Below are 27,969 nucleotides of genomic sequence, written 5' to 3' on the forward strand. Positions count from 1 at the left end.
TTCCTACACATACTAAAATATAATAATAATAATAATAATAATAATAATAATAATAATAATAATAATAATAATAATAATAATAATAGAATATAATTTTTAAAACATATATATATATATGTATATATATATATATATATATATGTATATATATATATATATATATATATATATATATATATATATATATATATATATATATATATATATATATATATATATATATATAATGTATAATGTATAATGTAAATATTATATATAACAATAGTATAATATAAATATTATATATAATAATAATAATGTAAATATTATATATAACAATAATATAATATAAATGTTATATATAATAAGACAATAAAAATACTACATATAATAATAATATTAATATTATTATTATTATTATTAATAATAATAATAATAATAATAATAATAATAATAATAATAATAATAATAATAATAATAATAATAATAATAATAATAATAATAATAATAATAATATAATATAAATATATATTATTTATAATAACAATGGAATATAAATACCATATATAATAATAATGGAATATAAATATATAATAATATTAATATTAATAATAATAATAATAATAATAACAGTTATAAAATATAAATATTATATATAATAATAATAATAATAGAATATAAATAGTGCATTACTATATTTATCATAAATGTATGTATACACACAGAACTCCATTCAGAAAATATAGTTTTTAATAAAACTGTATTTATAGACATAAAACTACAGTAAAAAATTATATATTTATTATAATCGTATTTATGCACACATGCTATTATTACAAAAAGCTCTATAGTCATTATAAATCCAATTCAATTCAATTTTCAATTCAATTTTATTTATATAGCACCAATTACAGTCAAATTGTCTCGAGACGCTTTACAGAACCCATATGCCTGAATCCCAGAGCAGCCCTAAGGAGACAGTGGCAGGAAAACACCCTTTTAACAGGGAAAAAAACCTCGAGCAGAACCCGGCTCTAATGTGGGGGAACCATCTGCTGCTGGCCGGACGGGTTGAGAGGGACAGAAGAGGTAGAGAGGTAGAGATAGAGGGATGGAGGTAGAGGGATAGAGATAGAGGGGTAGAGGTAGAGGGGAAGAGATGGAGGGATAGAGGTAGAGAGGTGGGGGGGGACACACGAGGACCATAAAACACACAGTATAATACATGCATGATAAGACAGATGATACATGCAAAGTACAACTAACATGGAAACTGATTATAGTTTACTGCTATGGTGTATGGCTCTGGCATTAAATATACGACATATATAGCTGGTGGTAAATTCAAAAATATGTAGATGAGCATATCAAGTATAGTGAGGGTGATGCAGAGTAGACTGATGGAAATGGGCAGCTGGAAGCAGTGGGCTGGAGGAAGGTCAGCAGCAGCAGCATCCCACAGATGGAGATTAGGCCAGTTGGTGGGAGAACCACCACAGATCTGAAGCATCCAGCTCTGGGATCAGGGACACTCGGAGAAAGGACACAGGGAGAAACAGAGTGAGTGTAATGCAATAATGGAACATATATTTATGGTATACCATTGTATATAATGGTAGATAGAGAAGGGCTCAGTGCATCCAGAGAGGTCCTCCAGCAGTCTAGGCCTGTAGCAGCAGAACTAGGGGCAGAACTAAGGGACGTCCAAGAGGAAGACTCCAGCTGACCCCCTCAGGGTCCCCCAGTCAGTCCTAACTATAAGATTTGTCAAAAAGGAAGGTTTTAAGCCTGGTCTTAAAAATAGAGAGGGTGTCCACCTCCAGAACCCAAACTGGGAGCTGGTTCCACAGGAGAGGAGCTGATAACTGAAGGCTCTGCCTCCCATTCTACTTTTAGAGATTCTAGGAACAACAAGTAAGCCTGCAGTCTGAGAGCGAAGAGTTCTGCTAGGGTAATATGGTACTATCAGGTCTTTAAGATATGATGGAGATTGGTTGTTAAGAGCTTTATATGTCAGAAGAAGGATTTTGAATTCTATTCTAGATTTAACAGGAAGCCAATGAAGAGAAACCAGCATAGGAGAAATATGATCTCTCTTGCTAACTCCCGTCAGTACTCTGGCTGCAGCGTTTTGGATCAGCTGTAGATGTTTCAGAGAGCTATTGGGACAACCTGATAATAAGGAATTACAGTAGTCAAGCCTAGAAGTAACAAATGCATGGACTAGTTTTTCTGCATCACTCTGAGACAGGATGTTCCTGATTTTCACAATATTTCTCAGGTGAAAAAAGGAAGTCCTACAGATTTGTTTTATGTCGCCCGTCTCCGCCCCTTCCTCTCCTTCTCAGCCGCTGAAACCCTCATTCATGCCTTCATCACTTCCCGCCTTGACTACTGCAATAGCATTCTCTTCGGCTCCACCTCCAAAGCTCTCAATAAAACTTCAATACATTCAAAACTCTGCTGCCCGACTCCTCACCCGAACCCGTTCTCATGACCATATCACCCCCGTCCTGCAGAACCTCCATTGGCTCCCCATTTCACACCGCATCCAGTACAAACTGCTTCTCCTCACCTTAAAGTCCATCCACAATCTTGCCCCCTCTCACCTTACCGATTTGCTCCTCCCCTACACCCCCCCCAGGAATCTCCGTTCATCCCACACAAACCTCCTTTCCATCCCGCACAGGACCAGCCGGCGACATTGGGGGGACAGAGCCTTCGCCATCGCCGCCCCCACACTCTGGAACTCACTCCCCCATGCCCTCCGTGACTGCACCAACCTCACCACATTTAAATCCCTTTTAAAGACTCACCTTTTTAGATCTGCTTTCCTTAAGTGATTCTGTATTTTATCTTGAACTTGATTTACTGTTTATTGATTTTAATTAACTGTTTTATTTTATTTTATTGTATTTTATGTACAGCGTCTTTGAGTTACTTGTAAAGCACTTTATAAATATAATTTATTATTATTATTATTATTATTATTATTATTATTATTATTATTATTATTATTATTATTATTATTATTATTATTATTATTATTATGTGTGAGTTAAAGGACATGGAGGGGATGTTTGGGGCCAAATACAATGACTTCAGTCTTGTCTGAATTTAGTAGTAAGAAATTATAGGTCATCCAGGTCTTTATGTCCTTAAGACAATCTTGCAGTCTAGCTAGCTGATTAGTTTCATCTGGCTTCATAGATAAATACAATTGAGTGTCGTCAGCGTAACAATGGAAATTAATACAGTGCTTCCTAATAATATTGCCTAAGGGAACCATGTATAATGTGAACAGTATTGGTCCTAAGACAGAACCCTGAGGAACTCCATGATTAACCCTAGTATGCTCAGAAGAGTCATTGTTGACATGCACAAACTGGAACCTGTCTGATAAGTAGGATTTAAACCAGTCCAGTGCTGTCCCTTTAATGCCAATAGAATGTTCTAGTTGCTGTAATAAAAGTTTGTGGTCGATTGTATCGAATGCTGCACTAAGGTCCAATAAAATAAGTATAGAGACCAGTCCATTATCTGACGCTATGAGAAGGTCATTAGTAACTTTCATGCATTTATAGACAGAAAACTACAAATAAATAAAATAATAATATAAAACTGTTTTATACACAGAACTACATTCAGAAAAGACAGTATTTATTATTAAAGTATTTATACACAGAATATTGTTACAAAAAATACTTTATTTATTATAACAGTATTTATAGAAACAGAACTCAGTTTAGAAATATTGCATTATAATTTCACATTTATTAAAATCGCCTTAAAGCAGAAAAAATGTCCCAAAATTATCCAAAAATGTAGGAGAAATATTTAAAATCTCCAAAACATGTAAGAAAATGAATTAAAAATGTCATAAAACAAAAAGTATCCTCACATTGAAGACTGAAATTATAAGAATTAAATGTTTTTATTTAATAAAACAGAACAAAGCATCCATAAAGTATCTGACTAACACACATATAACATTTTTTTAAATAAAATGTGACAAAAAATAAAAGAAATATATGGGAAAAAATATTGTAATGTAAAAAAATATGCACCAGAATGCCCCCAAAATATCAATACATGTGTAAAAAATGTTGAGATAATTATAAATATTTATTTAATAATGTAGGTTTCACATTTTCATTTATTTTAAAGGTTTATTTATTTTTTAAACATTAAAAATCTGTCAAATAAAGAAGATTTTATGTAAAGTTTAATGTAAAAAGTTTATATTTCACTTGATAACATCTGAAAATAACACTGTTGTTTTATTCTAATTATAATCATAAATATTTGTTTAATAATTAAATTTCACATTTTGTCATTCATTTTATAGGTAGATCATCTGTTTTTACTGTTAAAAATCTACAACAAATACCAGATTTTAGTGTAAACTTAACAATAGTTTCTTTAAATTATAAATTAAATGAACAGTTTTATGATTATTGTTGTATTTATGATGAAAAATATCAGTTTAATAACTGGTTTTATATTTTACGTTCATTTTAAAAGTGAAATTTATCAATCTGTGAAATATTTTAAAGAAAGAAAAGACTATTTTGATATTTTTTACTTCTAAAATTGAAATTGTTGAATAAAACTTAACTAATAAAAGCATTTTTCTGCATTATTTGTCGAATTATTCACATTCTAAGTTTATTTATTTAGAATTTGATTACTTTTGTGTAAATATGATTCAGGAACATTTAGAAGCTAAAAAAGCTACAAATTATATAAAATTAAGGCTAAAAACTGCAAATTAATTATTGAAAATGACTTTATTTTGAATTAGATGCTTATTTTATGTTATTTTACTGAAGTTTCTGATGCCCAGCTGCTGGAAATTTATTGTTGTTACGCTTTTTCACATTTATTACAGTTAAATTAAAGTTTCATATATTAACTGATAACAGCATTTTTCACAAATGTAATAAAATGGCAGAAAAACATAAAAAATAATTATTAAACTGTAGAAAAAAAATATTAAAATTTGACAAATATGAAAGTAAAATGAACCAAAAGATGTAAAACAAAAGTTAAATAAAATATTAAATCAAACATAATATAATTAAAAATGTAAATAAAAAGTAAAATAAATCAAATATAATATGATATGATAAAAATGCAAATAAACAAAATAAAAAAATGAAATATGATTTTAAAGATATGACTAAAAGGTGAAATAAAAAATAAATCAAATATAATTTCATAAAAAATGTAAAAAAGAAATAAAATAATAAAGCATTTATGATATGCTAAAAAAAGTGAAATAGAAAGTAAAACAATGGATCAAATATAACATGCTAAAAATATAAATAAAAAAATCAAATATGATTTTCAAAAAGTAAAAATAAACTGTAAAAAATTATCAAATATGATATAAGAATGTGAATAAAAAGTAAAATAAAAAATAAATCTAATATGATTAAAAAACAAATAAAAAGTTATATAAAATACTAAATAAAAAATAATATGATAAAAATATAAATACATAATAAAATAATAAATTAAGTTTAACATGATTAAACCTGTGAATAAAAAGTATTTTCTACAAATGTAATAAAGTGGCAGAAAAATATCAAAAAATGGTCGTAAAATATAGAAAAAAATGTTAAAATCTCCAAAATAAAATAGCAAAATGAAGCAAATCATTTAATAAAACACTAGAAGAAACTGCATGTTACTGCCGTGTGCTTTTATTTTTACTTTTGCTGAAATAAATAATCGTATTTGTTCCTCGTTAAACTGCTGCTTCAGTGACAGAAAGTGAAATCAAACTTTTCTGTTCTTTGTTTTTAGACTAAGTTGAAATAAAAGTGATTAAAAGAGAAAGTAGTTCCCAGTCTGACCAGCAGGTGGCGCCAACATGCTTTAAAGCAGAGCTTTAGACTCTTAATGAACTGATTAATTAAACCATTAACAACAAACCAGTTTAGAATCACATGAAGGATCCTCAGCCTTTAAATAAAAGCAGTTTCCTGTGTTTGAATCCTGAAAAAACGTGAATTTACACACAAATAAATCTCACTTTTATCACATTTATCATCAAAATAAAACAGAAACGACAAAAAGATTCACAGAATATTCTTTATTCATGCAGCTTTTATGTATTATTGTTTTTTATTTGACACAAAAACAGTAAAAAAAATTTAAAATAAATCAGTTTGGTGCACAAATCCTTCAAAAAACACCAATTTAACCTAAATAAATGTGAAAGCAACATGAGAAATGCAAAAAAACAATAAACAGCAGGTAAGCAAAAAAAAAATCAGTAAAATAACATAAAATAAGCATCTAATTTGAAATAAAGTCATTTTTAATAATTAATATGCAGTTTTTAGCCTTAATTGTATAAAATGTGTATTTTTAGTTTTATTTTTTTAGCTTTTAAATGTTCCTGAATCATATTTAAACAATTGAAAACAGTTAAATTATGGTCAAATAAAGCTATTAAAGTGAATAATTAGACTTAATAAAGCAGAAAAATGCTATTATTAGTTGAGTTTTATTCAGATTCAGAAAACTTTATTTGTCCCCAGGGGGCAATTAAAAAGGCACTTAGAGCAGGCGGTACAACAGTGGTGTAATATTTTAACAAATAGGAATAAATATGTATACATTTTATTCAATAATTACAGTTTTAAAAGCAAAAACTATCAAAATACAGTCACAGATGGATAAATTTCATCTTTAAAATGAATCTAAAATGTAAAACCAGTCATTAAACTAATATTTATCATCATAAATACAAAAATAATCATAAACCTGTTCATTTAATTTAAACAAACCACTGTTAATTTTACATTAAAATCTGGTATTTTTGCAGATTTTTAACAGTCAAAACTGATTATCTATATATAAAATGAATGAAAAAATGTGAAATTAAACTATTAATCAACTATTTATGATTGTAATTAGAATAATATTCATAAAAACAATAATTCAGTGTCAGAATTCAACAATTTACTGTTAATTTTTAGATCATATCAAGTGAAATATGAACTTCTACATAAAACTTTACATAAAAATCTTTTATATTTGACAGATTTTTAAGGTTAATGAAGTTTATAAACCTTGAAAATTAATGTAAAATATAAAACTAAGATATTAAAATAATGTTGTAGTAATTGAACATAAAAAAGTATGTATATTTCAAAGATCTGCTGTAATTTTATTGATATTTTTGTTTAAATTTAGACAAAAATCTGCTAAAGGAAAAAAATCACATAAAATGACACTCATTTCTAAATTTAGTGAACATTAAAGAAAAAATCTACTTTTACATGTTAATTAATCATAAAATTTCTGATCTTCTGAGGATTTTTTTATATAAAAAAGATCTTTCATAATTTTATTGATATTTTGTTTAAATTTAGAGAAAAATTCCATAAAATTAAAAGGAAAATGTAGTTTTATTGATATTTTTGCGATTTCACAAAAGCAGAGAACAAACAGTAAAATCAAAAAGAAAAATCATATAAAATCACATTTTGTTTTTTTTAAAAAACTCATTGAACATTTAATAATAAATCAACTTTTGCAGGTTAATTGATCAAAAAAATTATGATCTTCTGAGGATTTTTTTTACACAAAAATCTGGTATATTTTTGCAGATTTTTAAGGTTTATATGAAAATAAAATATATAACTACAATATTAAACAGATATTTTTAGCAACTTAACATAAAAAATATTGAATATTTCAGAGATTGTAAATTCTACCTTTGTAATTTCATTGATTTTTTTTGGAAATTTGGTCAAAAATCTGATCAATTTAAAGTAAAAGTTACTTAAAATGACTTTTTTTGGTTTAACTCTGTGAACATAAATTTTAAGGTTAATATAAAATGTACACCTTTAAAATGAAAATAAAACATAAAACTATGATATTAAAGTAATATTTTAGTAACTTAACATAAAAATCTTGAATATTTCAGAGATTTTAAGTTCCCTTTTTGCAATTTTATTGATATTTTTGTTTAAATTTGGTCAAAAATCTGCTAAATTAAAGACAAAATCCACTAAAATTGCACATTTTCCAGCTCAGTGATCATTTAATAATAATTTTACCTCCTCGGGTTGATGAATTCTCTCATTTCTGATCTTCTGGATGTGGATGGTTTTTCTTCTGGTCGTTGCAGAGATTCGCCTCCAAACTGAGGTCGTATCATACCCATGCTCCTCTCAGCCACAGCCTGGTTATGATACAGCCCCGCTCTGGAGGCCACCATCATCAATTATTGATCCGGTATCTGCTCTGGTCTATCAGAGGAGAACCCAGAGGATCTGGAGAGGAGCAGAACGTGGAGCTTCTGGACTGTGGAGATGATTCCAGTGGAAACCAGTGGCTCCCGTTCCTCTAATCTGCTCCTCTGACGGAGTTGGGAGGATTTGCAGGATTGAGGAGGACGAAGCAGCTCAGGTAAAATCTCAAACATCCGGATTAGAGGCACCAAAACAAAAGGTTCTTATGGGATTTTATCCTGAGCCACCTGCTGCTGCTGAGCTCCTTGTTCCTGGAGGGAGAAATACTGCATTTAGTACTGCATTAGTACTGCGTTACTCACCTTGCCTGACTCCAGAATACTTCATTCATCTTCAATCTGCAGCTCTGTGAACTTTTAATAATATTATTAAACGTAATATGATAAAAAATGTAAATAAAAAGTAAAATAAACAATCTATCTATCTATCTATCTATCTATCTATCTATCTATCTATCTATCTATCTATCTATCTATCTATCTATCTATCTATCTATCTATCTATCTATCTATCTATCTATCTATCTATCTATCTATCTATCTATCTATCTATCTATCTATCTCAGATCTGTTCTCCAGGATTCCAGTCTAGTCTTTGACTTCAGAACTCCAGATTCCTTTTTCTTGGTCCGGTCGTCCCTGAACATCTTTGAAATGTGTTCGGGGTTGTTGTCTTCTTGGTTCATGAACCCACAACCATCAGGTTCCATCCAGAAGGGGTTCCATGATGGAACACGATGTTGGTAGACCTTCTGGTTCACGATACCGTCCATTTCTAGTAAAGGAACCTTGAACCATAATGGAATCTACAATCTATCAAGCATCAAAACGTTCTCCAGCTCTTCTGAGGACATAAACACAACAATGCTGACCAAAGAGTTCAAACTGGACTCATCCGTCCAGAGAACCGTCCTCTAGTCAACATTGTCATGTTTATGTCCGCAGAAAAGCTGGAAAATGTTTTGATGTTAGATTCCACCTAGACATACTTGACATTTGACTTTCTTCGAGTCCATATAATCTCGGTTTAGTGTTACAGACTTTAGTAATGTGAATGTTGACACATTATAGATTTTGTTGGTCTCCATTTGTGTTTGTTGATCTCCATTTGTGTTTGTTGATCTCCATTTGTGTTTGTCGGAGACCAACAAACACAAACGATGGACTAAGAAGGCACATCGAGATCATTCTGACAGATCGGTCAGATCGGCCACGTGACAAAAACGAGACGTCATCACACGTCAGATGATGCTCTGAAGAAGACGGCAAACGCAGTGAAAACATGTCAGCAAGTTAAACCATCCTTTCTTACTGAATTGTTGGTTTAAAAGTAACGCTATTCTATAATAATAAAAGACAAAATGAACATAATCCAACTACTAAAAACATAGTTTATTCATTTGCAGTTAATAATGTCTCTTCATTTCAGTTTCACAGGACTCTCTGGGTAAATACTCAACGAAAACTGTAGTTTTTCCACCACAAACACGTCTATAACTAAATCTATAACGTGTCAACATTCACATTACTAAAGTCTGTAACGCTAAACCGAGATATGTAAACTATGTTTTTGGTGTTTTTTTCTCTGCGTAGGGAAGGCTAGTCGTCCTACAGAGCAGCAGAAGAAGAACCAAACATGACTTTAAAGTTAAAGTCGGAGTAGAGGAAGAACCAACTTGGTGTCTAAGGTCAGACGGCTCCAGTTCTGAGATTTGACCAACTTTGTTTCCATTTTACAGGATTTACTTCCTCATGATACCAGACAAGACATTGGTTAAGAAAGTCGAGCATCGTCAAACGTCAAGTACGTCTAGATACAATCCTTCTAGCATCAAAACGTTCTCTGAGGACATAAACAAGACGTTGTTGACTGGAAGAGTTCAAACTTGGTCTCGTCCGTCCAGAGAACCTTCTTCCAGTCCAGAGTTTGTGGTAAATTTGAGTTGTTTTTAGATATTTTCAGGCCTCAATAATGTCTTCTCAGTAGCTCTTCTTCCCTTTAAGCGTTGTTCCTTTATTCTGGAGACTTTCTGGGATTCTGATCTAGAAGCTTCTGTCTCCAGGACTTCAGATCTTGAGGACATCTGCTTCAGTTAGCTTTCCTTTTCTAAGTACCAGTCTCTGTAATCCAGTCCAAGTCCTACTAGTCCTCACTGTGAGAACATTTTCTGTCTCAGAGGACGTCCAGCATCAGGAAGTTCTTTAATTCAGACTCACTTTGTTCTCTACGCTTCACCATGTTGGACAGGAAACTGAATTCATGTTTTTAGACCCAAATTAGAGCCAGAAGAACAACATAAAAATGATAAAACACATGTTTCTGTTCAGGAATGCAAACAAGTAACTGTAATTTAGAAAAGTAAATTAGAAAATTCATGGATACCAACTATAATAATTAGATTTTAGCATTAGAGAGAAATAAAATCTGTAATCTACAGGGTCCCCCTCCCACAAAATAACATAACACTAAAATGAAAAATCCTTGGATTTCTTGTGTTTTCATATATAAATATTTTGAAAATGGAAGCTCTAAATTAATCTGCTGAATCCTTCATGTTTATTACAGTCAAAATCATCGTTTTCTGTCATTCTTGTTGGTTTTTATATTTAAAATCCTCTTTTCTGGGTCTTAAATTTCTCGATTTGTGACATTAAAGTGAATTTTTAAATGTTTAAAAGGTGCTTCTGTAACTGTTCACAAAGAGTTTAGGATCATTAATGGTTTTATTCTTTAACGACTCACTTGAGTTACTGACCTGCAGGATTTAAAGGATTAATTCAGCTCAGAGTGAAGCTCAGAGTCTGAAAACAACAAAAGATCAGCTGCTGGTTATTGACTGGGCTTTACTGTTCTGAATGTTGTTAGGTTTTTATATTATTCTGATTTGTTATGTGAGTATTTTAATCTCAGATTTGTGTCTTAGTTGGTTTTAATCCTGATAAAAACCCAAATTATCTTCAATTAGACATCAGAATCTCAGGTTTGTTTCTTCACCGACACTTTTAAAGCTTCTTTAAAATGGAAATTATTAATAACTGAATAAAACTGAACACATCTAAATCATTTATTTCCTCTACAGTGGTCATAAATATGGTGCTTAAGTTGAATAAAACCATGAAAACTACTTTAATCTAGTTACTTTTACAAACTTTGGGTTCGTAATTATGATAATTAAAGACGTAATGCTCCACAATTCCTCAGAAATAAAGTAGAAAAACTGATTGTTTTATAGATAGTCAACTTTAAAAGGGGCGTTTCTTCTACTAATCATTCTGTAATTGCTGAATTAGTGAAATCTTTGAACATAATTTCATTAGAAGTTAGTTGTTTGGGGCACTAAAGGGCTGATTGGAGCTGATTGAATGTGTTTCGGTGTTTAGTTAAAAGGTTAATTTAATTCTGAATCAGTAAATACGTTTTTAAAAACTCGTCCACGGTTGTTTTAAAAACTCGTCCTCGGTTTGCGGCTCCTTCAGAAAAACTTTCACCTAACCTCGTTTCAGGGTTAAATTTGTGCCTTTTGAAACCACTAAAGCGGGTTAAGGTGAAAAGCGTGTTGCGTGAGGGGCAAGTTTCCAATTGTGCGGCTTAGTGTCCGGCTAAAATGCTACGATCTTCTTCCATCGGGGGAATTGGAGCAGAGATAAGGACAGATTTCCCTCAGGATTGAAGAAAGCTGAAAATCTCGTTAAAGTCCGGCTGTAAGATGATCGGCCGGCCCAACGTTTGCGGCTCAGTTTTGGGTGTAAGTGGTTTACCAGCGTATATAAAGAGGCTCCGCCAGTCGGACGGCAGCACAGACTCCGGTCATCATGGGGAAACACTTCCACCTGTACGAGAACATCTCAAAAGTGGACCCCTTCGAGGGGCCCCAGTACTACCTGGCCCCCTCATGGGCCTTCAACCTGCAGGCTGCCTTTATGGGCTTCGTCTTTTGCGCCGGAACGCCGCTGAACTTGGTCGTCCTGCTCGCCGTCGCCAAGTACAAGAAGCTTCGAGTTCCCCTTAACTACATCCTGGTCAACATCTCCTTCGCCGGTTTCATCTTTGTCACGTTCTCCGTCAGCCAGGTGTTCTTCGCCAGCCTCAAGGGTTACTACTTCTTCGGTCACACCTTGTGCGCTTTAGAGTCGGCGGTCGGGTCCATCGCAGGTAAATGCAACAACAAACGGAACAGGTGAGCAGATTGGGACCAGATGTGTACATGTAACCTGTTCTCCTTGGGTTCTCCAGGTCTGGTGACGGCCTGGTCATTGGCGGTCCTTTCCTTCGAGAGATACCTGGTCATCTGCAAACCCTTCGGAGCCTTTAAGTTTGACACGAATCACGCGATGGGCGCCGTCCTCTTCACCTGGGTCATCGGGATCTTCTGTGCAACGCCGCCGTTCTGGGGGTGGAGCAGGTAAAGAACCGACAAGAACCCCGTCATGTCGGGAACAAACCGATTTAAGTCAACAAGTCGTATTAACCCCACTGGTTCACGTCAACTTCTTCCAACTTCAAAATTTGCTTTAAGGAAACGTAATATTGAAGATTTTTAAAGGTTCTTTTGTTTCTTTATCAATGTTCCCAACGTCCGGTGAAAATCTTACTAATTTGTTGGCAGAAACCCAACAGAACCAAACTTTCCTTGAATCTGAGAAAGTTCTGTTAGTGTGAAGTTCCCACAACGTTCCTCTGAAAGGCAGGATAAAGTTCTCTCAAGACTTTCTAAGATGTTCTTCTTGTCCTTTGTTCTAATGGAACATTGTGGGAACATTTTACAGACATTCTATCTACCGCCGGTTTAACATTAAGCATCGCTGCAGTGTTATTCTAAGGAACATGAACGTTCCATTTCCTCCAAGTGAAGTATTAATGAAAAACTTTGACTCTTTTTTCTACTCAGAGGAACCAGCGTTTGAGTAAATCTGGAGAATCGTCGGCGTTCTAACGTCACAGATAAACTTCGTTTTTGCACTTTTACCAAAACTAGAACAATAGTTTAACCCTCCTGCTGTCCTCATTTACAGGCACCAAAAAATATTGTTTCCTTGTCTGAAAAAAATCCAAAAAATCAGCAAGAAAAATTTCCCAAATTTCTGAAAATTTGCAAAACCTTCAGAAAGAAAATTCCAATAATTCCTTAAAAGTTTCCCTTAAAAGTTTTATTTTAAAAAAATCCCCCAAATTTGGGAAGAAAATTCTTGTAAATATTTTCAAAAAATGAGTAAAAATCTTCCAAAAAATTCCTAAAAATATCTAAAGTGATTCCATATATATCAGTAAAACTTCTAATATTTTCTTTAGGAACATTCACATAAAAATCAACCAAAATCCAGTGAAATTCGCTGGATTTTGGTTGATTTTTTTGTGAATGTTCTTAAGAAACATTTTTAACATTTCTTTTTTTCCACCAAAAAATGTTCAAAGATTTCCCAAAGATGTTGAAATGTGGACATCAGAAGTTTCACTGTGAAAATATTTTTTTTCTTCATATTTTCAAACTTTAAAAGGGGTCAATTTTGACCCACAGGACGATACGAGGGTTAAGATACATGCCTTCACAAACTCAGATTGCAGATTATAGTAATACCAAAAAAGGTCAGTAGGTCGTGGTAGGTATTTTTTAAAAACTTTTTTGCACCAGAAACCACAGGGCTTGCTGTCTCTGTTTGACTCTTCCAACCACATCAAGGAACGCAGCGAAGTTATGTGACGATCTACGTACGTTTGGCCTTCCGTCTATTTGTCTGTGCACAACATTACTCAAAAACAGACCAACGGATTTGGATCAGATTTTCAGGGAAGCTCAGAAATGACACAAGGACCAAGTGATTGGATTATGGCACTGATGCGGCTCAAAGTCTGGATCCACGGATTTGTATCATTGTATCATGGATTTTTGCATCATTGAGAGATCACACCAAGGTGTCACTGTAACCATGACAACAACGGACTCACCTGCAGCAGGAGCTCAACGTCTTTCTAAGCCCCTGGGAATCTCTACTTCCCAGTGATGTTAGTTTGGTTGAGAGCAAAAGCTGTGTTCCCCTCATTCCATTGGTAGACGAACTCGACTGGCAATGTAGCCCGATCTTTCTTTTTTCTCGTCGAGGTGCCGGAATACTTTACCCCGGCATTATATAACCGATAAAATATAAGGCATTATTTTATCGGTTTTCATGATAGGAAAAAAACCCCGATAACGATATTGACCGATATTACATTTGTATGCCGATATCGGACATCTGAGAAACCCAACAAGACCAAAATTCCCTCGACCCAGCCAAAAGTTTTTGATCTAAAAATGATCTGAGAAAGTTCTGCAAAGTTTTCTTTTTAGGTTCCCAGAACTAAAAGGCAGAAAAAATTCTCTGAAGACACTCAAAAACGTTCTGTCATGTGTTCCTCTAACAACATCCCAAAAACATCGTCAAAATGTTGCAGGAACATTTTACGAGGCCTTGATTACATCTGAAAAATGCTTCTTGAATGTTGCTTTGAGAACGTTCTTGACCCTCCATTTTAAATGTTCTTTAAAATAAAAAATACCACAAAAACATACCGAGAGAACGTCTGGCAGAACTAGGCTCTGGGCGGTCGGACGTCTGCCTCGACTGGTCGGGGTGAGGGTGAATCAGACACAACTTTTGCAATGGTACAGCTGAGATAGAACCCTGTGTTCTTTGTTCTAGGTACATCCCTGAGGGTCTCGGCTGTTCCTGCGGTCCCGACTGGTACACCCACAACGAGGAGTACAACTGCACCAGCTACGTCTACTTCCTGATGGTGACCTGCTTCATCCTCCCGCTCTTCATCATCATCTTCTCCTACTCCCAGCTGTTGGGAGCCCTGAGAGCCGTGAGTTCCACCCACTTCACCAGAAAAAAAAGTTCTTGGAAAGTTCTGTCGGGTTCTACTAATCTCATCATTCAGTTCCATGAATCAGTAAACACGGAGCTAACTAAAGATGTTCTGGAAACGTCCAGTGATGACACAGTTAGACTGTTACTAACGTTTTCACCGGTAGAACTTTGTTTGAACATTATAAAATGTTCTGACGTTTTTACTTTGTTAGAACATCATGAAGCGTTCTGACAAAGTTCTACTAATGTTTTCAGTAGTAGAACGTTGTCAGAGCGTTTTTGGAACAGAAAAGTTCTAACAGTAAATATGACCAAAGTTGAATTTGTGCCTATTGATCTAAAGTTCTTGAACGAGGAAGAACCTTGTTGACGGAACGTCAAGTCGACTTGATCTAAAAACACTGAGGTTTCTGTTTCCACTTCCTGGTTTGACACTCTGTGATTGGCTGCTTCCTGCAGGTCGCCGCCCAGCAGACGGAGTCGGTGTCCACCCAGAAGGCTGAGAAGGAGGTCTCCAGGATGATCATCGTCATGGTGGGTTCCTTCGTCACCTGCTACGGTCCCTACGCCATCGCAGCGCTCTACTTCGGCTTCAGCGCCGACGAGAACAAGGACTACCGGCTGGTCACCATCCCGGCGTTCTTCTCCAAGAGCTCCTGTGTCTACAACCCGCTCATCTATGCCTTCATGAACAAACAGGTGAGCAGATTACCGTCCAATCAGAAGCTCCGATCGGATAAATCCACACGTAAGCTGCTTAGAGACAGCCGAGCCTGGAGAGAAACGTCTCGTTTGATTGGATCAAATTAGAAAACAGTTAAAGCAAGTTTACGGCTGATTCTGTAAATAAATAAATCAATAAAATAAATGACTGAATAGATTAATGAATAAAATCTATGAAAAGCTCTGAAAATCTGCCCCCTAAAAATAAAAAAAGACAAAGGAATACTTTCAGGGTTTTTTTTGTCATTTTTCACAGGTGAACATGTAAATTAAGTAATTTTTCTGTAATTTCACTAGATATCTTCTGTAATTTGACAAAACAGGAACAATCTGTAAAATAATAGTTTATTTATTTTTTTTAATCATTTCTCAATTCTTAATGTACATTTTCTTTCAAATATCTGTAAAATAGTGATATTTTCGCTGATAAAATAGTAAAATAGTGTCATTTATGGTCAAACTGTGGACTTGATGTTTTTTTAGAACAGATTCTGTTGTATTCACAGTTCATGTGTAAATTAATGCTTTTTCAGTGATTCTACCAGTTTTTGCTCTCAACACCAGTAAACTTTTTTTTTTAACCAGTGTTTGTGTATTTTATTGAGTTCTATATAGAGTCTTACTGAGTTTTTCTTGAATTTTATTGCGTTTTATTTGAGCTTCACTGATTTTTATTGAGGTTTAATTCAATTAAATTTTATTTATATAACGCCAATTACAGGTCAAATTGTCTTAAGATGCTATACAGAACCCATATGCCTGAACCCCCAGTTGAGTTTTTATTGAGTTTCATTGAGTTTCATTGAGTTTTACTTAGTTTTATTGAGTTCTATTTGAGTTTCATTGAGTTTTACTGAGTTTCATTGAGTTTTATTGCGTTTTCGTGAGTTTTCTTGAGTTTCATTGAGTTTTATATGAGTTTTACTGAGTTTTATTTGAGTTTTATTGAGTTCTAATTCTTCCCGTTGTCTCGTTTTTGTCCTCAGTTTAACGCCTGCATCATGGAAATGGTGTTTGGAAAGAAAATGGAAGAATCCTCTGAAGTTTCTTCAAAGACTGAGACGTCTTCAGTCTCAACAGCTTCTTAATATTTGGATCCAAACGACACCAAACACCAAAAAAGGACATTTGAGTTTCCATGAAGGATTTTTCCGACTTTTCAGGAGTCGGAACCTTTGTGAGCTCTGAAAAGATCTACGACCGACCGTGTAAATACAGTTCTAGCTTCATTTTAGCGTAGAACTTGTTTGTTAAGATAAAAGGCAACGAAAAAAACCAAATAAAAATGTCATGAACTGTTTGTCTGTTTAAACTTTTCCACTGGAGAACCAGCAGAACGCCATCTTAAAGAACCCACAACAAACTGCTTCTAGATACATCATTAAGTCTTCATGTTTTTATTTTCAATAATGTTCCTGTAAAGTTAGTAGAACGTTTTAACTTCAACATTTAGGAACACAGAGGATGTTCTACAAAAACCAAGCAACATTCAAGAACAATTCTCCAGATGTTGCCAAGACCTCAGATTATTTTTTATAAAATGTTCCTGTAATGTGATATTTACTAAGGTGGAACATTCTGAAGCATGTTAATATAACATACTGTTATTAGCTTAACCTGACATCAGCTAGTTAGTTAGCTAGTGCTACAGCATGCTAAAATAGCATAATGGTATTAGCTTAACCTGAAGTTAGGTCGTTAGTTAGTTAGCTAGTGCTACAGCATGGCTAATATAGCACAATGATGTTAGCTTAACATAAAGTCAGCTATTTAGTTAGCTAGTGCTACAGCATGCTAATATAGCATAATGTTATTAGCTTAACCTGGCGTCAGCTAGTTAGTTAGCTAGTGCTATAGCATGCTAATATAACAAATGGTATAAGCTTAACTTGAAGTCAGCTAGTTAGTTAGTTTGTTAGCTAGTGCTACAGCATGCTAATGTAGCACAATGATGTTAGCTTAACATAAAGTCAGCTAGTTAGTTAGCTAGTGCTACAGCATGCTAATATAGTATAATGTTACTAGCTTAACCTGACTTCAGCTAGTTAGTTAGCTAGTCCTATAGCATGCTATTATACCATAATGGTATTAGCTTAACTGGAAGTCAGCTAGTTAGTTAGCTAGTCCTACAGCATGCTATGTAGCATAATGATGTTAGCTTAACATAAAGTCAGCTAGTTAGTTAGCTAGTGCTACAGCCTGCTAATATAGACAATACAGACATTGCTTTTGAACCGTGGTTCAACAGAATTATTTAAAAAAATAAACTCATGAAACAGACCTGGACAAAAATGATGGTCCCCCTAGAAAAGACTGAAAATAATGTGACCATAGGGACATGTTCAATCAAGGTGTGTCCTCTAATTAGCATCACAGGTGTCTACAAACTTGTAATCAGTCAATCAGCCTATTTATAGGGTTACAGTAGTCACTGTGCTGTTTGGTGGCATGGTGTGTACCACACTAAACATGGACCAGAGGAAGCCAAGGAGAGAGTTGTCTCAGGAGATTAGAAAGAAAATTATAGACAAGCATGAGAAAGGTAAAGGCTAGAAGACCATCTCCAATCAGCTTGATGTTCCTGTGACTACAGTTGCACATATTATTCAGAAATTTAAGATCCATGGGACTGTAGCCAACCTCCCTGGACGTGGCCTCAGGAGGAAAACTGATGACAAATGGAAGAGATGGATAATAGGAATGGAAACAAAAGAGCCCAGAACAATCTCTAAAGACATTAAAGGTGAACTCCAAGGTCAAGCTACATCAGTGTCAGATCACACCATCCATCGTTGTTTGATCCAAAGTGGACTTCATGGGAGACGACCAAGGAGGACACCATTGTTGAAAACAAATCATAAAAAAGCCAGACTGGAATTTACCAAACTGCATGTTGACAAGCCACAAAGCTTCTGGGAGAATGTCCTATGGTCAGACGAGACAAAACTGGAACTTTCTGGCACATCAGCTCGATGTTCACAGATGCAGAAATGAAGCATATGAAGAAAAGAACACTGTCCCTACTGTGGAACATGGAGGAGGTTCTGTTATGTTCTGGGGCTGCTTTGCTGCATCTGGTACAGGGTGTCTGGAATCTGTGCAGGTACAATGAAATCTCATGACTATCAAGGTATTCTAGAGAGAAATGTGCTGCCCAGTGTCAGAAAGCTTGGTCTCAGTCGCAGGTCATGAGTCTTGCAACAGGATAATGAGCCAAAACACACAACTAAAAACAGCCAAGAATGGCTAAGAGGAAAACATTGGACTATTCTGAAGTGGCCTCTATGAGCCCTGATCTAAATCCTATTGAACATCTGTGGAAGGAGCTGAAACATGGCGTCTGGAGAAGGAACCTTCAAACCTGAGACAACTGGAGCAGTCTGCTGATGAGGAGTGGACCAGAATACCTGCTGAGAGGTGCAGAGTCTCACTGACAGTTACACAAATGGTTTGATTGCAGTGATTGCCTCAAAAGGTAGTGCAACAAAATATTAAGTTAAGGGTACCATCATTTTTGTCCAGGCCTGTTTCATGAGTTTATTTTTTAAAATAATTCTGTTGAACCACAGTTCAAAAGCAATGTCTGATTTTCATTGGTTAATTTTCATAGAATTTTTATTTATTATTACTTTTGTCAGATTCAAATTATTTCTGTGACCATTGTGGGTTTTTCTTTCATTAACTGAGGGGTACCAACAATTTTGTCCATGTGTGTAAAACGTTCTGACAAAGTTCTACTAATGATTTGTGTGGGAAGTTCTCTTTAAGTTGTCAGAACGTTCCTCTTAAAGGTGAGATAACTAAAGATGTTCTAAACATGTTAAATTGTTCTGCCCTAGAATGTTCTTCTTCTGTCATCATATAACACTGTAGAACATTGTGGGAACATTTTATAGTCTTTCATATATCACATTACAGGAATGTCATAAAACGTTCTGACAAAGTTCTACTAATGTTTTCAGTGGTAGAACTTTGTCAAAGAACTTTGGGGATGTTCCTGAGGGGACACATCATAGAACACTCTTCTGTAAAAGATTCTCACATTGTTCCATGATAACAAAGGAAGAACATTCTCAGACCAACAGTGGATTAGTGTTTTCCAGATGTTCTCGAGGCCTTAGGAACATGTTAAAGTTTCTGTAATTTAATATAGTAAAAGTGGAACATTTTGCCTTTTTATTGAGGGAACATGTTATAGAACGTTCCTCTATAAACACTCCCACAATGATAATATCGGAAGGATGTTCTCCGTGTAACTTTTTAAAACATTTTCAAAATGTTTTTGAGAATTCAGATGGCAGAACATCAGCTGGAACGTTCCGCCTGCAATGTTCTACAGCAGTGTTTCTCAGACAGTGGGATGCAGAGGCATGTCAAGGAGGGTGGACGACTGGGAGGAAAAGATCCATCTCCACGGAACTTATTAGCTGAACTATTGGTTTAACGTCGGCCTGTTTGTTGCGACGTACAACAGTACTAAAATGCTTTGGCCCATAGACTGTATATGCGTTGGCTGTTCAGACTCGGAAGTACAGACTCCAGAGAACCAGAGAACGCATCGTTAATGTGCAGTCGGAACACCTGTGTACTTGATCACGTCATCACCTTGGCTCATCTACTCCGAATATTTTTACCAGTGGTGTCAAACATGCGGCCCGCGGGCCACAACCGGCCCACCATACGGTCCATTTCGGCCCGCGGGACGACTTTACAAAGGATAAAAATTACAACAGCATTAACTATAAATTGTAAATTTGTAAAACTGTAAATTTAAAATAATTTCTAGACTTTGACAAGTTGTTTTGATCATGAAGTAAAATACTAGATTGTTCAGTTCCAGAAACCTGTGACTGAATGTTTTGTGTTTTTGTAGATAAACTGTTATCTGGCAGTTACAATGCATGTGTAAATGATGAACTGAGGCATAATAGGCTACTGTTGAAATTGAACTTGTTTTCCATAAAAAATTTCAGGTTCATAATATTTTATAAAAACATAGTTCATTAAATGTGAACATTTTCAGAATGTACTTTTTTAAAACTAAAACAAAGGGGAAAAGTTGGAGTTGTGGTGATTTATAGGTTATTATGCTGTGATTTTACTGGTGGGGCCCACTGGAGATCAGATTGGGTTTATGTGGTTTGACATCCCTGATCTTTACTGTGAAAAACATCAAAATGGAATCAGATAAAATAACACAGCCCTGCATATTCATGTTTTCACAGTTTATATATATATATATATATATATATATATATATATATATATATATATATATATATATATATATATATATATATATATATAAAGTCTTTCTGCCTTTCAGAGGAACATTCTGGGAACTACCCATTAACAGAACTTTCTCAGATCCAAGGAAAGTTTGGTTCTGTTGGGTTTCTGCCAAGAAAATTAGTAAGATTTTCACCGGACGTTGGGAACATTGATAAAGAAACAAAAGAACCTTTAAAAATCTTCAATATTACGTTTCCTTAAAGCAAATTTTGAAGTTGGAAGAAGTTGACGTAAACCAGTGGGGTTAATACGACTTGTTGACTTAAATCGGTTTGTTCCCGACATGACGGGGTTCTTGTCGGTTCTTTACCTGCTCCAGCCCCAGAACGGCGGTGTTGCACAGAAGACCCCGATGACCCAGGTGAAGAGGACGGCGCCCATCGCGTGATTCGTGTCAAACTTAAAGGCTCCGAAGGGTTTGCAGATGACCAGGTATCTCGCGAAGGAAAGGACCGCCAATGACCAGGCCGTCACCAGACCTGGAGAACCCAAGGAGAACAGGTTACATGTACACATCTGGTCCCAATCTGCTCACCTGTTCCGTTTGTTGTTGCATTTACCTGCGATGGACCCGACCGCCGACTCTAAAGCGCACAAGGTGTGACCGAAGAAGTAGTAACCCTTGAGGCTGGCGAAGAACACCTGGCTGACGGAGAACGTGACAAAGATGAAACCGGCGAAGGAGATGTTGACCAGGATGTAGTTAAGGGGAACTCGAAGCTTCTTGTACTTGGCGACGGCGAGCAGGACGACCAAATTCAGTGGCGTTCCGGCGCAAAAGACGAAGCCCATGAAGGCAGCCTGCAGGTTGAAGGCCCATGAGGGGGCCAGGTAGTACTGGGGCCCCTCGAAGGGGTCCACTTTGGAGATGTTCTCGTACAGGTGGAAGTGTTTCCCGATGATGACCGGAGTCTGTGCTGCCGTCCGACTGGCGGAGCCTCTTTATATACGCTGGTAAACCACTTACACCCAAAACTGAGCCGCAAACGTTGGGCCGGCCGATCATCTTACAGCCGGACTTTAACGAGATTTTCAGCTTTCTTCAATCCGGAGGGAAATCTGTCCTTATCTCTGCTCCAATTCCCCCGATGGAAGAGGATCGAGGCATTTTAGCCGGACACTAAGCCGCACAATTGGAAACTTGCCCTTCACACAACGCAATTTTCACTTTAACCCGCTTTAGTGGTTTTAAAACGCACAAATTTAACCCTGAAACGAGGTTAGGTGAAAGGTTTCCTGAAGGAGCCGCAAACCGAGGACGAGTTTTTAAAACAACCGTGGACGAGTTTTTAAAAACGTATTTACTGATTCAGAATTAACCTTTTAACTAAACACCGAAACACATTCAATCAGCTCCAATCAGCCCTTTAGCGCCCCAAACAACTAACTTCTAATGAAATTATGTTCAAAGACTTCACTAATTCAGCAATTACAGAATGATTAGTAGAAGAAACGCCCCTTTTAAAGTTGACTATCTATAAAACAATCAGTTTTTCTACTTTATTTCTGAGGAATTGTGAAGCGTTACGTCTTTAATTATCATAATTACGAACCCAAAGTTTGTAAAAGTAACTAGATTAAAGTAGTTTTCATGGTTTTATTCAACTTAAGCACCATATTTATGACCACTGTAGAGGAAATAAATGATTTAGATGTGTTCAGTTTTATTCAGTTATTAATAATTTCCATTTTAAAGAAGCTTTAAAAGTGTCGGTGAAGAAACAAACCTGAGATTCTGACGTCTAATTGAAGATAATTTGGGTTTTTATCAGGATTAAAACCAACTAAGACACAAATCTGAGATTAAAATACTCACATAACAAATCAGAATAATATAAAAACCTAACAACATTCAGAACAGTAAAGCCCAGTCAATAACCAGCAGCTGATCTTTTGTTGTTTTCAGACTCTGAGCTTCACTCTGAGCTGAATTAATCCTTTAAATCCTGCAGGTCAGTAACTCAAGTGAGTCGTTAAAGAATAAAACCATTAATGATCCTAAACTCTTTGTGAACAGTTACAGAAGCACCTTTTAAACATTTAAAAATTCACTTTAATGTCACAAATCGAGAAATTTAAGACCCAGAAAAGAGGATTTTAAATATAAAAACCAACAAGAATGACAGAAAACGATGATTTTGACTGTAATAAACATGAAGGATTCAGCAGATTAATTTAGAGCTTCCATTTTCAAAATATTTATATATGAAAACACAAGAAATCCAAGGATTTTTCATTTTCGTTTTATGTTATTTTGTGGGAGGGGGACCCTGTAGATTACAGATTTTATTTCTCTCTAATGCTAAAATCTAATTATTATAGTTGGTATCCATGAATTTTCTAATTTACTTTTCTAAATTACTGTTATTTGCTTGCATTCCTGAACAGAAACGTGTTTTATCGTTTTTATGTTGTTCTTCTGGCTCTAATTTGGGTCTAAAAACATGAATTCAGTTTCCTGTCCAACATGGTGAAGCGTAGAGAACAAAGTGAGTCTGAATTAAAGAACTTCTATTCTATTCTATTTAATTATCCCCAAACTTTTTTTTTCCTTTTAAAATTGAATGTTTATTGTATTTATGTATCTGTGCTCTCTTATGTTATGAATGTTTCTGGAGGAAATAATAAAAAGTATAATTGGAAAAAAAATTTCAATAAAACAAGAAAAACAGTAAAAGTCAGTAAGATTCAATAGACAATAAAAACTCAGTAAAACTCAATTAAACTCAATAAAACTCTGTAAAGCTCAATAAAACTCAATAAAACACACAAACACAGGTAATAATGAAGGTTTTAACGGTAATTATCTAAACTGGTAGAATCACTGAAAAAGTATTAATTTACATGTGAACTGTGAAAAAAAACAAAGTTCACAGTCTGACCATAAACAACACTAATTTACTATTTTATCAGGTAAAATATCATTATTTTATAGGTATTTGAAAGAAAATGTACATTAAGAATTGAGAAATGGTAGAAAAAATATTTTAGATTGTTCCTGTTTTAAAGTAAAATTACAGAAAAAATGTTCACCTGTGAAAAATGACAAAAAAAACCTCAAAGTATTCCTTTGTCTTTTTTTATTTTTGGGGGGCAGATTTTCAGAGCTTTTCATAGATGTTATTCATTAATCTATTCAGTCATTTCTTTTATTGATTTATTTATTTACAGAATCAGCCGTAAACTTGCTTTAACTGTTTTCTAATTTGATCCAATCAAACGAGACGTTTCCCTCCAGGCTCGGCTGTCTCTAAGCAGCTTACGTGTGGATTTATCCGATCGGAGCTTCTGATTGGATGGTAATCTGCTCACCTGTTTGTTTATGAAGGCGTAGATGAGCGGGTTGTAGACGCAGGAGCTCTTGGAGAAGAACACCGGGATGGTGACCATCCGGTAGTCCTTGTTCTCGTCGGCGTCGAAGCTGAAGTAGAGCTGTTGTAGTTCCGTCAACAAGGTTCTTCATCGTTCAAGAACTTTAGATCATCAGGCGCAAATTCAACTTTGGTCGTAATTACTGTCAAAACTTTTCTGTTCCAAAAACGTTCTGACAAAGTTCTACTACTGAAAGCATTAGTAGAACCTTGTCAGACTGTCATAAAACGTTCTGACAAACTTGTTAGAAGATTTTATAATGTTCTAACAAAGTTCTACCGCTGCGAACGTTAGTAGAACTTTGTCAGAATGTCATAAAATGTTCTGACAAGGTTCTACTATTAAAAACATCAGTAGAACCTTGTCAGAACGTTTTATGATGTTCTAACAATGTAAAAACGCCAGAACATTTTATAATGTTTGAATAAAGTTTCTATCAATGAAAGCTTTAGTCGAACTTTGTCAGAACATCATATAATATTCTGACAAAGTTCTACTAATATTTTCAGTGGTAGAACTTTGTCAGAACGTTTTATGATGTTCTAACTAGGGCTGGGACTTTAACACATTTCGATTAATTAATTACAGTGAAAATAACGCGTTAAAAATAATAACTCAATTAATTGCACCCTCCTCAGTTCCCTCATTTCTGGCACACCGGTAACTCTGATGAACACTCCAGTCCAGTAGGTGGCGGTAATGAACCTAAAGTCTGTTTGTAGCCATGAAGAAGAAGCACAGGAAGTCCTGAGTGAAGTCAAGCACTGGTGAACAGTGAAGGAAGACCAGATTTAGCTTGGTGGGCAGAAAGTTTCCTTTTAAAAATCTTCCTGATGGCAGCTTGGATAAAAGCCTGGTTGTGTGCAAATTGTACAACAACGAGTTTTCTGATCACTGCAGCACTTCAAGCCGACGGTATCACCTCAATGTAAAACATGTTGCTGTCAGTGTAGCCGGTCTGGCCCAACTCTCTGGCCCTCGCTCTGCGTTGTGGGTGTGGGGAATGATGACAGCAGAGGACCACGTCGATGTAGTCAACAAATTTATTTTCTAGTGCAAATAAAATGCGCGTTAGATACAGCAATGATGCGGCCTCTTGCTAGCCGCTCTGAAAAGGAGATACAAAAAGTCCTCACTATACCGCTGTACTTTACCAGAAACAACTGTACAAAACTCAAACAACAGACAAAAAATATGCAGAAATGACAAAGCAGACTTTAAGCCACATTCTGTTTTTTTTTCTCTGTATCTGAACCCACAACTGAGGGCACTCTCTGTTCACTCACCTACTCCCAACGGGATCACAGCCGTCTGAGGAGACGAGCGCGAACAGAGAGGAAGTGACGTGCAAAGGACAAAGGTCAAGTAAAAATCGCAAAAATAAAAGTCACAATGTCAAAATAAAATAAAGCTCCCCCCAAAAAAAGAATTGATACACAATAATAATGACAAAAATGACAAAAGAAAATTGAATAACAATGTAAACAAAAACAAGGAGGGATTTTGAGTGAAATGAATAGTTATACTGATACACCTGTTACATCAGCACCAGAGCTAACGTTAGCTACGAGTCATGCTAATGGCTAACGGTGTAGCCATCCCATAATAGACCACTTTTCTAGACAGTGCTTGAGTTTACAGAAAGTCTTAAAATGTTGAATAAAATCGCTATAATTGCACTTAGATTTGCAGTAATCTGTGAATGTAGCAGACAGATGAAAAATGCAGATAAATAGAAATGAAACATTTTTGTGGTTTAAGTTTTTACTCCGTCGAGGCTCTGCCTCCTTGGAGGAGGAATAACCTAAACAACCAAAATATCTCTTTTAATAACTTCATGATAAAATTTTTGTTTATAAAAAAATTACATAAATAAAAATTGATATTCCTATAAAAAGAACCATCAAAATTACATCATTTATCAGACCCAGAAAAGATGAAAACAGAATGAATCTCTGGATTTTCAACTTTCTGAAGCTTCTTGAACTACTTATGCTGATTTTATGTGCCATACAGTGGAAAAAACAACTAAATTCAGGCTTTAAGTGATCAAAATCACTTTTTTCTATATGTCCCATTTTCCTTTTTTAAAATACATTTTAAATTATAAACACGTATCTGTCTATTCATTGATTCAACTGTCAACCACAATTTTATTTGAATTGAAAAATTTCACTTATTGTGTCAAATACTGCTATTTGACAAAACAGCAATTATAGCGATTAATTAATTACAAAGCCTGTAATTAATTAGATTAATTTTTTTAATCGTGTCCCACCACTAGTTGTAACAAAGTGAAAACATGAGAACATTGTATGACGTTCTGACAAAGTTCTACTGGTGAAAACATTAGCAGATCTTTGTCAGAGCATTGTATGATGTTCTGACAAAGTTCTCCTGATGTTTGCAGCAGATTGAACTTTGTCAGAATATTTTATGATGTTCTAACAAAGTTCTACCACTGCAAACATTTGTAGAACTTCGACAGAACATCATACACACGTGGACAAAATTGTTGGTACCCCTCGGTTAATGAAAGAAAAACCCACAATGGTCACAGAAATACAAATACAAATAAATAAACAATGTTTTTAGTGTTTTTTTCTCTGCGTAGCGAAGGCTAGTCATCCTACAGAGCAGCAGAAGAAGAACCAAACATGACTTTAAAGTTAAAGTCGGAGTAGAGGAAGAACCAACTTGGTGTCTAAGGTCAGACGGCTGCAGTTCTGAGATTTGACCAACTTTGTTTCCATTTTACAGGATTTACTTCCTCATGATACCAGACAAGACATTGGTTAAGAAAGTCGAGCATCGTCAAACGTCAAGTACGTCTAGATACAATCCTTCTAGCATCAAAACGTTCTCTGAGGACATAAACAAGACGTTGTTGACTGGAAGAGTTCAAACTTGGTCTCGTCCGTCCAGAGAACCTTCTTCCAGTCCAGAGTTTGTGGTAAATTTGAGTTGTTTTTAGATGTTTTCAGGCCTCAATAATGTCTTCTCAGTAGCTCGTCTTCCCTTTAAGCGTCGTTCCTTCATTCTGGAGACTTTCTGGGATTCTGATCTAGAAGCTTCTGTCTCCAGGACTTCAGATCTTGAGGACATCTGCTTCAGTTAGCTTTCCTTTTCTAAGTACAAGTCTCTGTAATCCAGTCCAAGTCCTACTAGTCCTCACTGTGAGAACATTTTCTGTCTCAGAGGACGTCCAGCATCAGGAAGTTCTTTAATTCAGACTCACTTTGTTCTCTACGCTTCACCATGTTGGACAAGAAACTGAATTCATGTTTTTAGACCCAAATTAGAGCCAGAAGAACAACATAAAAACGATAAAACACGTTTCTGTTCAGGAATGCAAGCAAATAACTGTAATTTAGAAAAGTAAATTAGAAAATTCATGGATACCAACTATAATAATTAGATTTTAGCATTAGAGAGAAATAAAATCTGTAATCTACAGGGTCCCCCTAAAGTCTGCACTC

The 27,969-nt window shown here is 35.0% G+C and overlaps 2 protein-coding genes across 2 annotated transcripts; one reads left to right on the top strand and one right to left on the bottom strand.

The window, feature by feature from the left end:
• Positions 1–12,046: 12,046 nt before the first annotated feature.
• LOC111567778 (putative violet-sensitive opsin) lies at positions 12,047–17,126 on the top strand. Its single transcript, XM_023269079.3, has 5 exons — positions 12,047–12,407; positions 12,489–12,657; positions 14,933–15,098; positions 15,563–15,802; positions 16,813–17,126. Exons 1-5 carry the CDS (start codon positions 12,068–12,070, stop codon positions 16,912–16,914), a joined length of 1,017 nt encoding a protein of 338 aa, XP_023124847.1. The 5' UTR covers positions 12,047–12,067; the 3' UTR covers positions 16,915–17,126.
• Positions 17,127–21,143: 4,017 nt separating this feature from the next.
• Positions 21,144–27,750, bottom strand: LOC111573001 (putative violet-sensitive opsin). Its single transcript, XM_055006818.1, has 5 exons — positions 27,729–27,750; positions 25,777–25,801; positions 24,382–24,575; positions 21,679–22,056; positions 21,144–21,597 (listed from the first exon to the last, which is right to left on the bottom strand). The coding sequence occupies exons 1-5, from the start codon at positions 27,748–27,750 to the stop codon at positions 21,425–21,427; spliced, it is 792 nt and encodes a 263-aa protein (XP_054862793.1). The 3' UTR covers positions 21,144–21,424.
• Positions 27,751–27,969: the final 219 nt, after the last annotated feature.

The sequence above is a fragment of the Amphiprion ocellaris genome, chromosome 21, assembly GCF_022539595.1.
Source record: "Amphiprion ocellaris isolate individual 3 ecotype Okinawa chromosome 21, ASM2253959v1, whole genome shotgun sequence".
Lineage (NCBI taxonomy): Eukaryota > Metazoa > Chordata > Actinopteri > Pomacentridae > Amphiprion > Amphiprion ocellaris.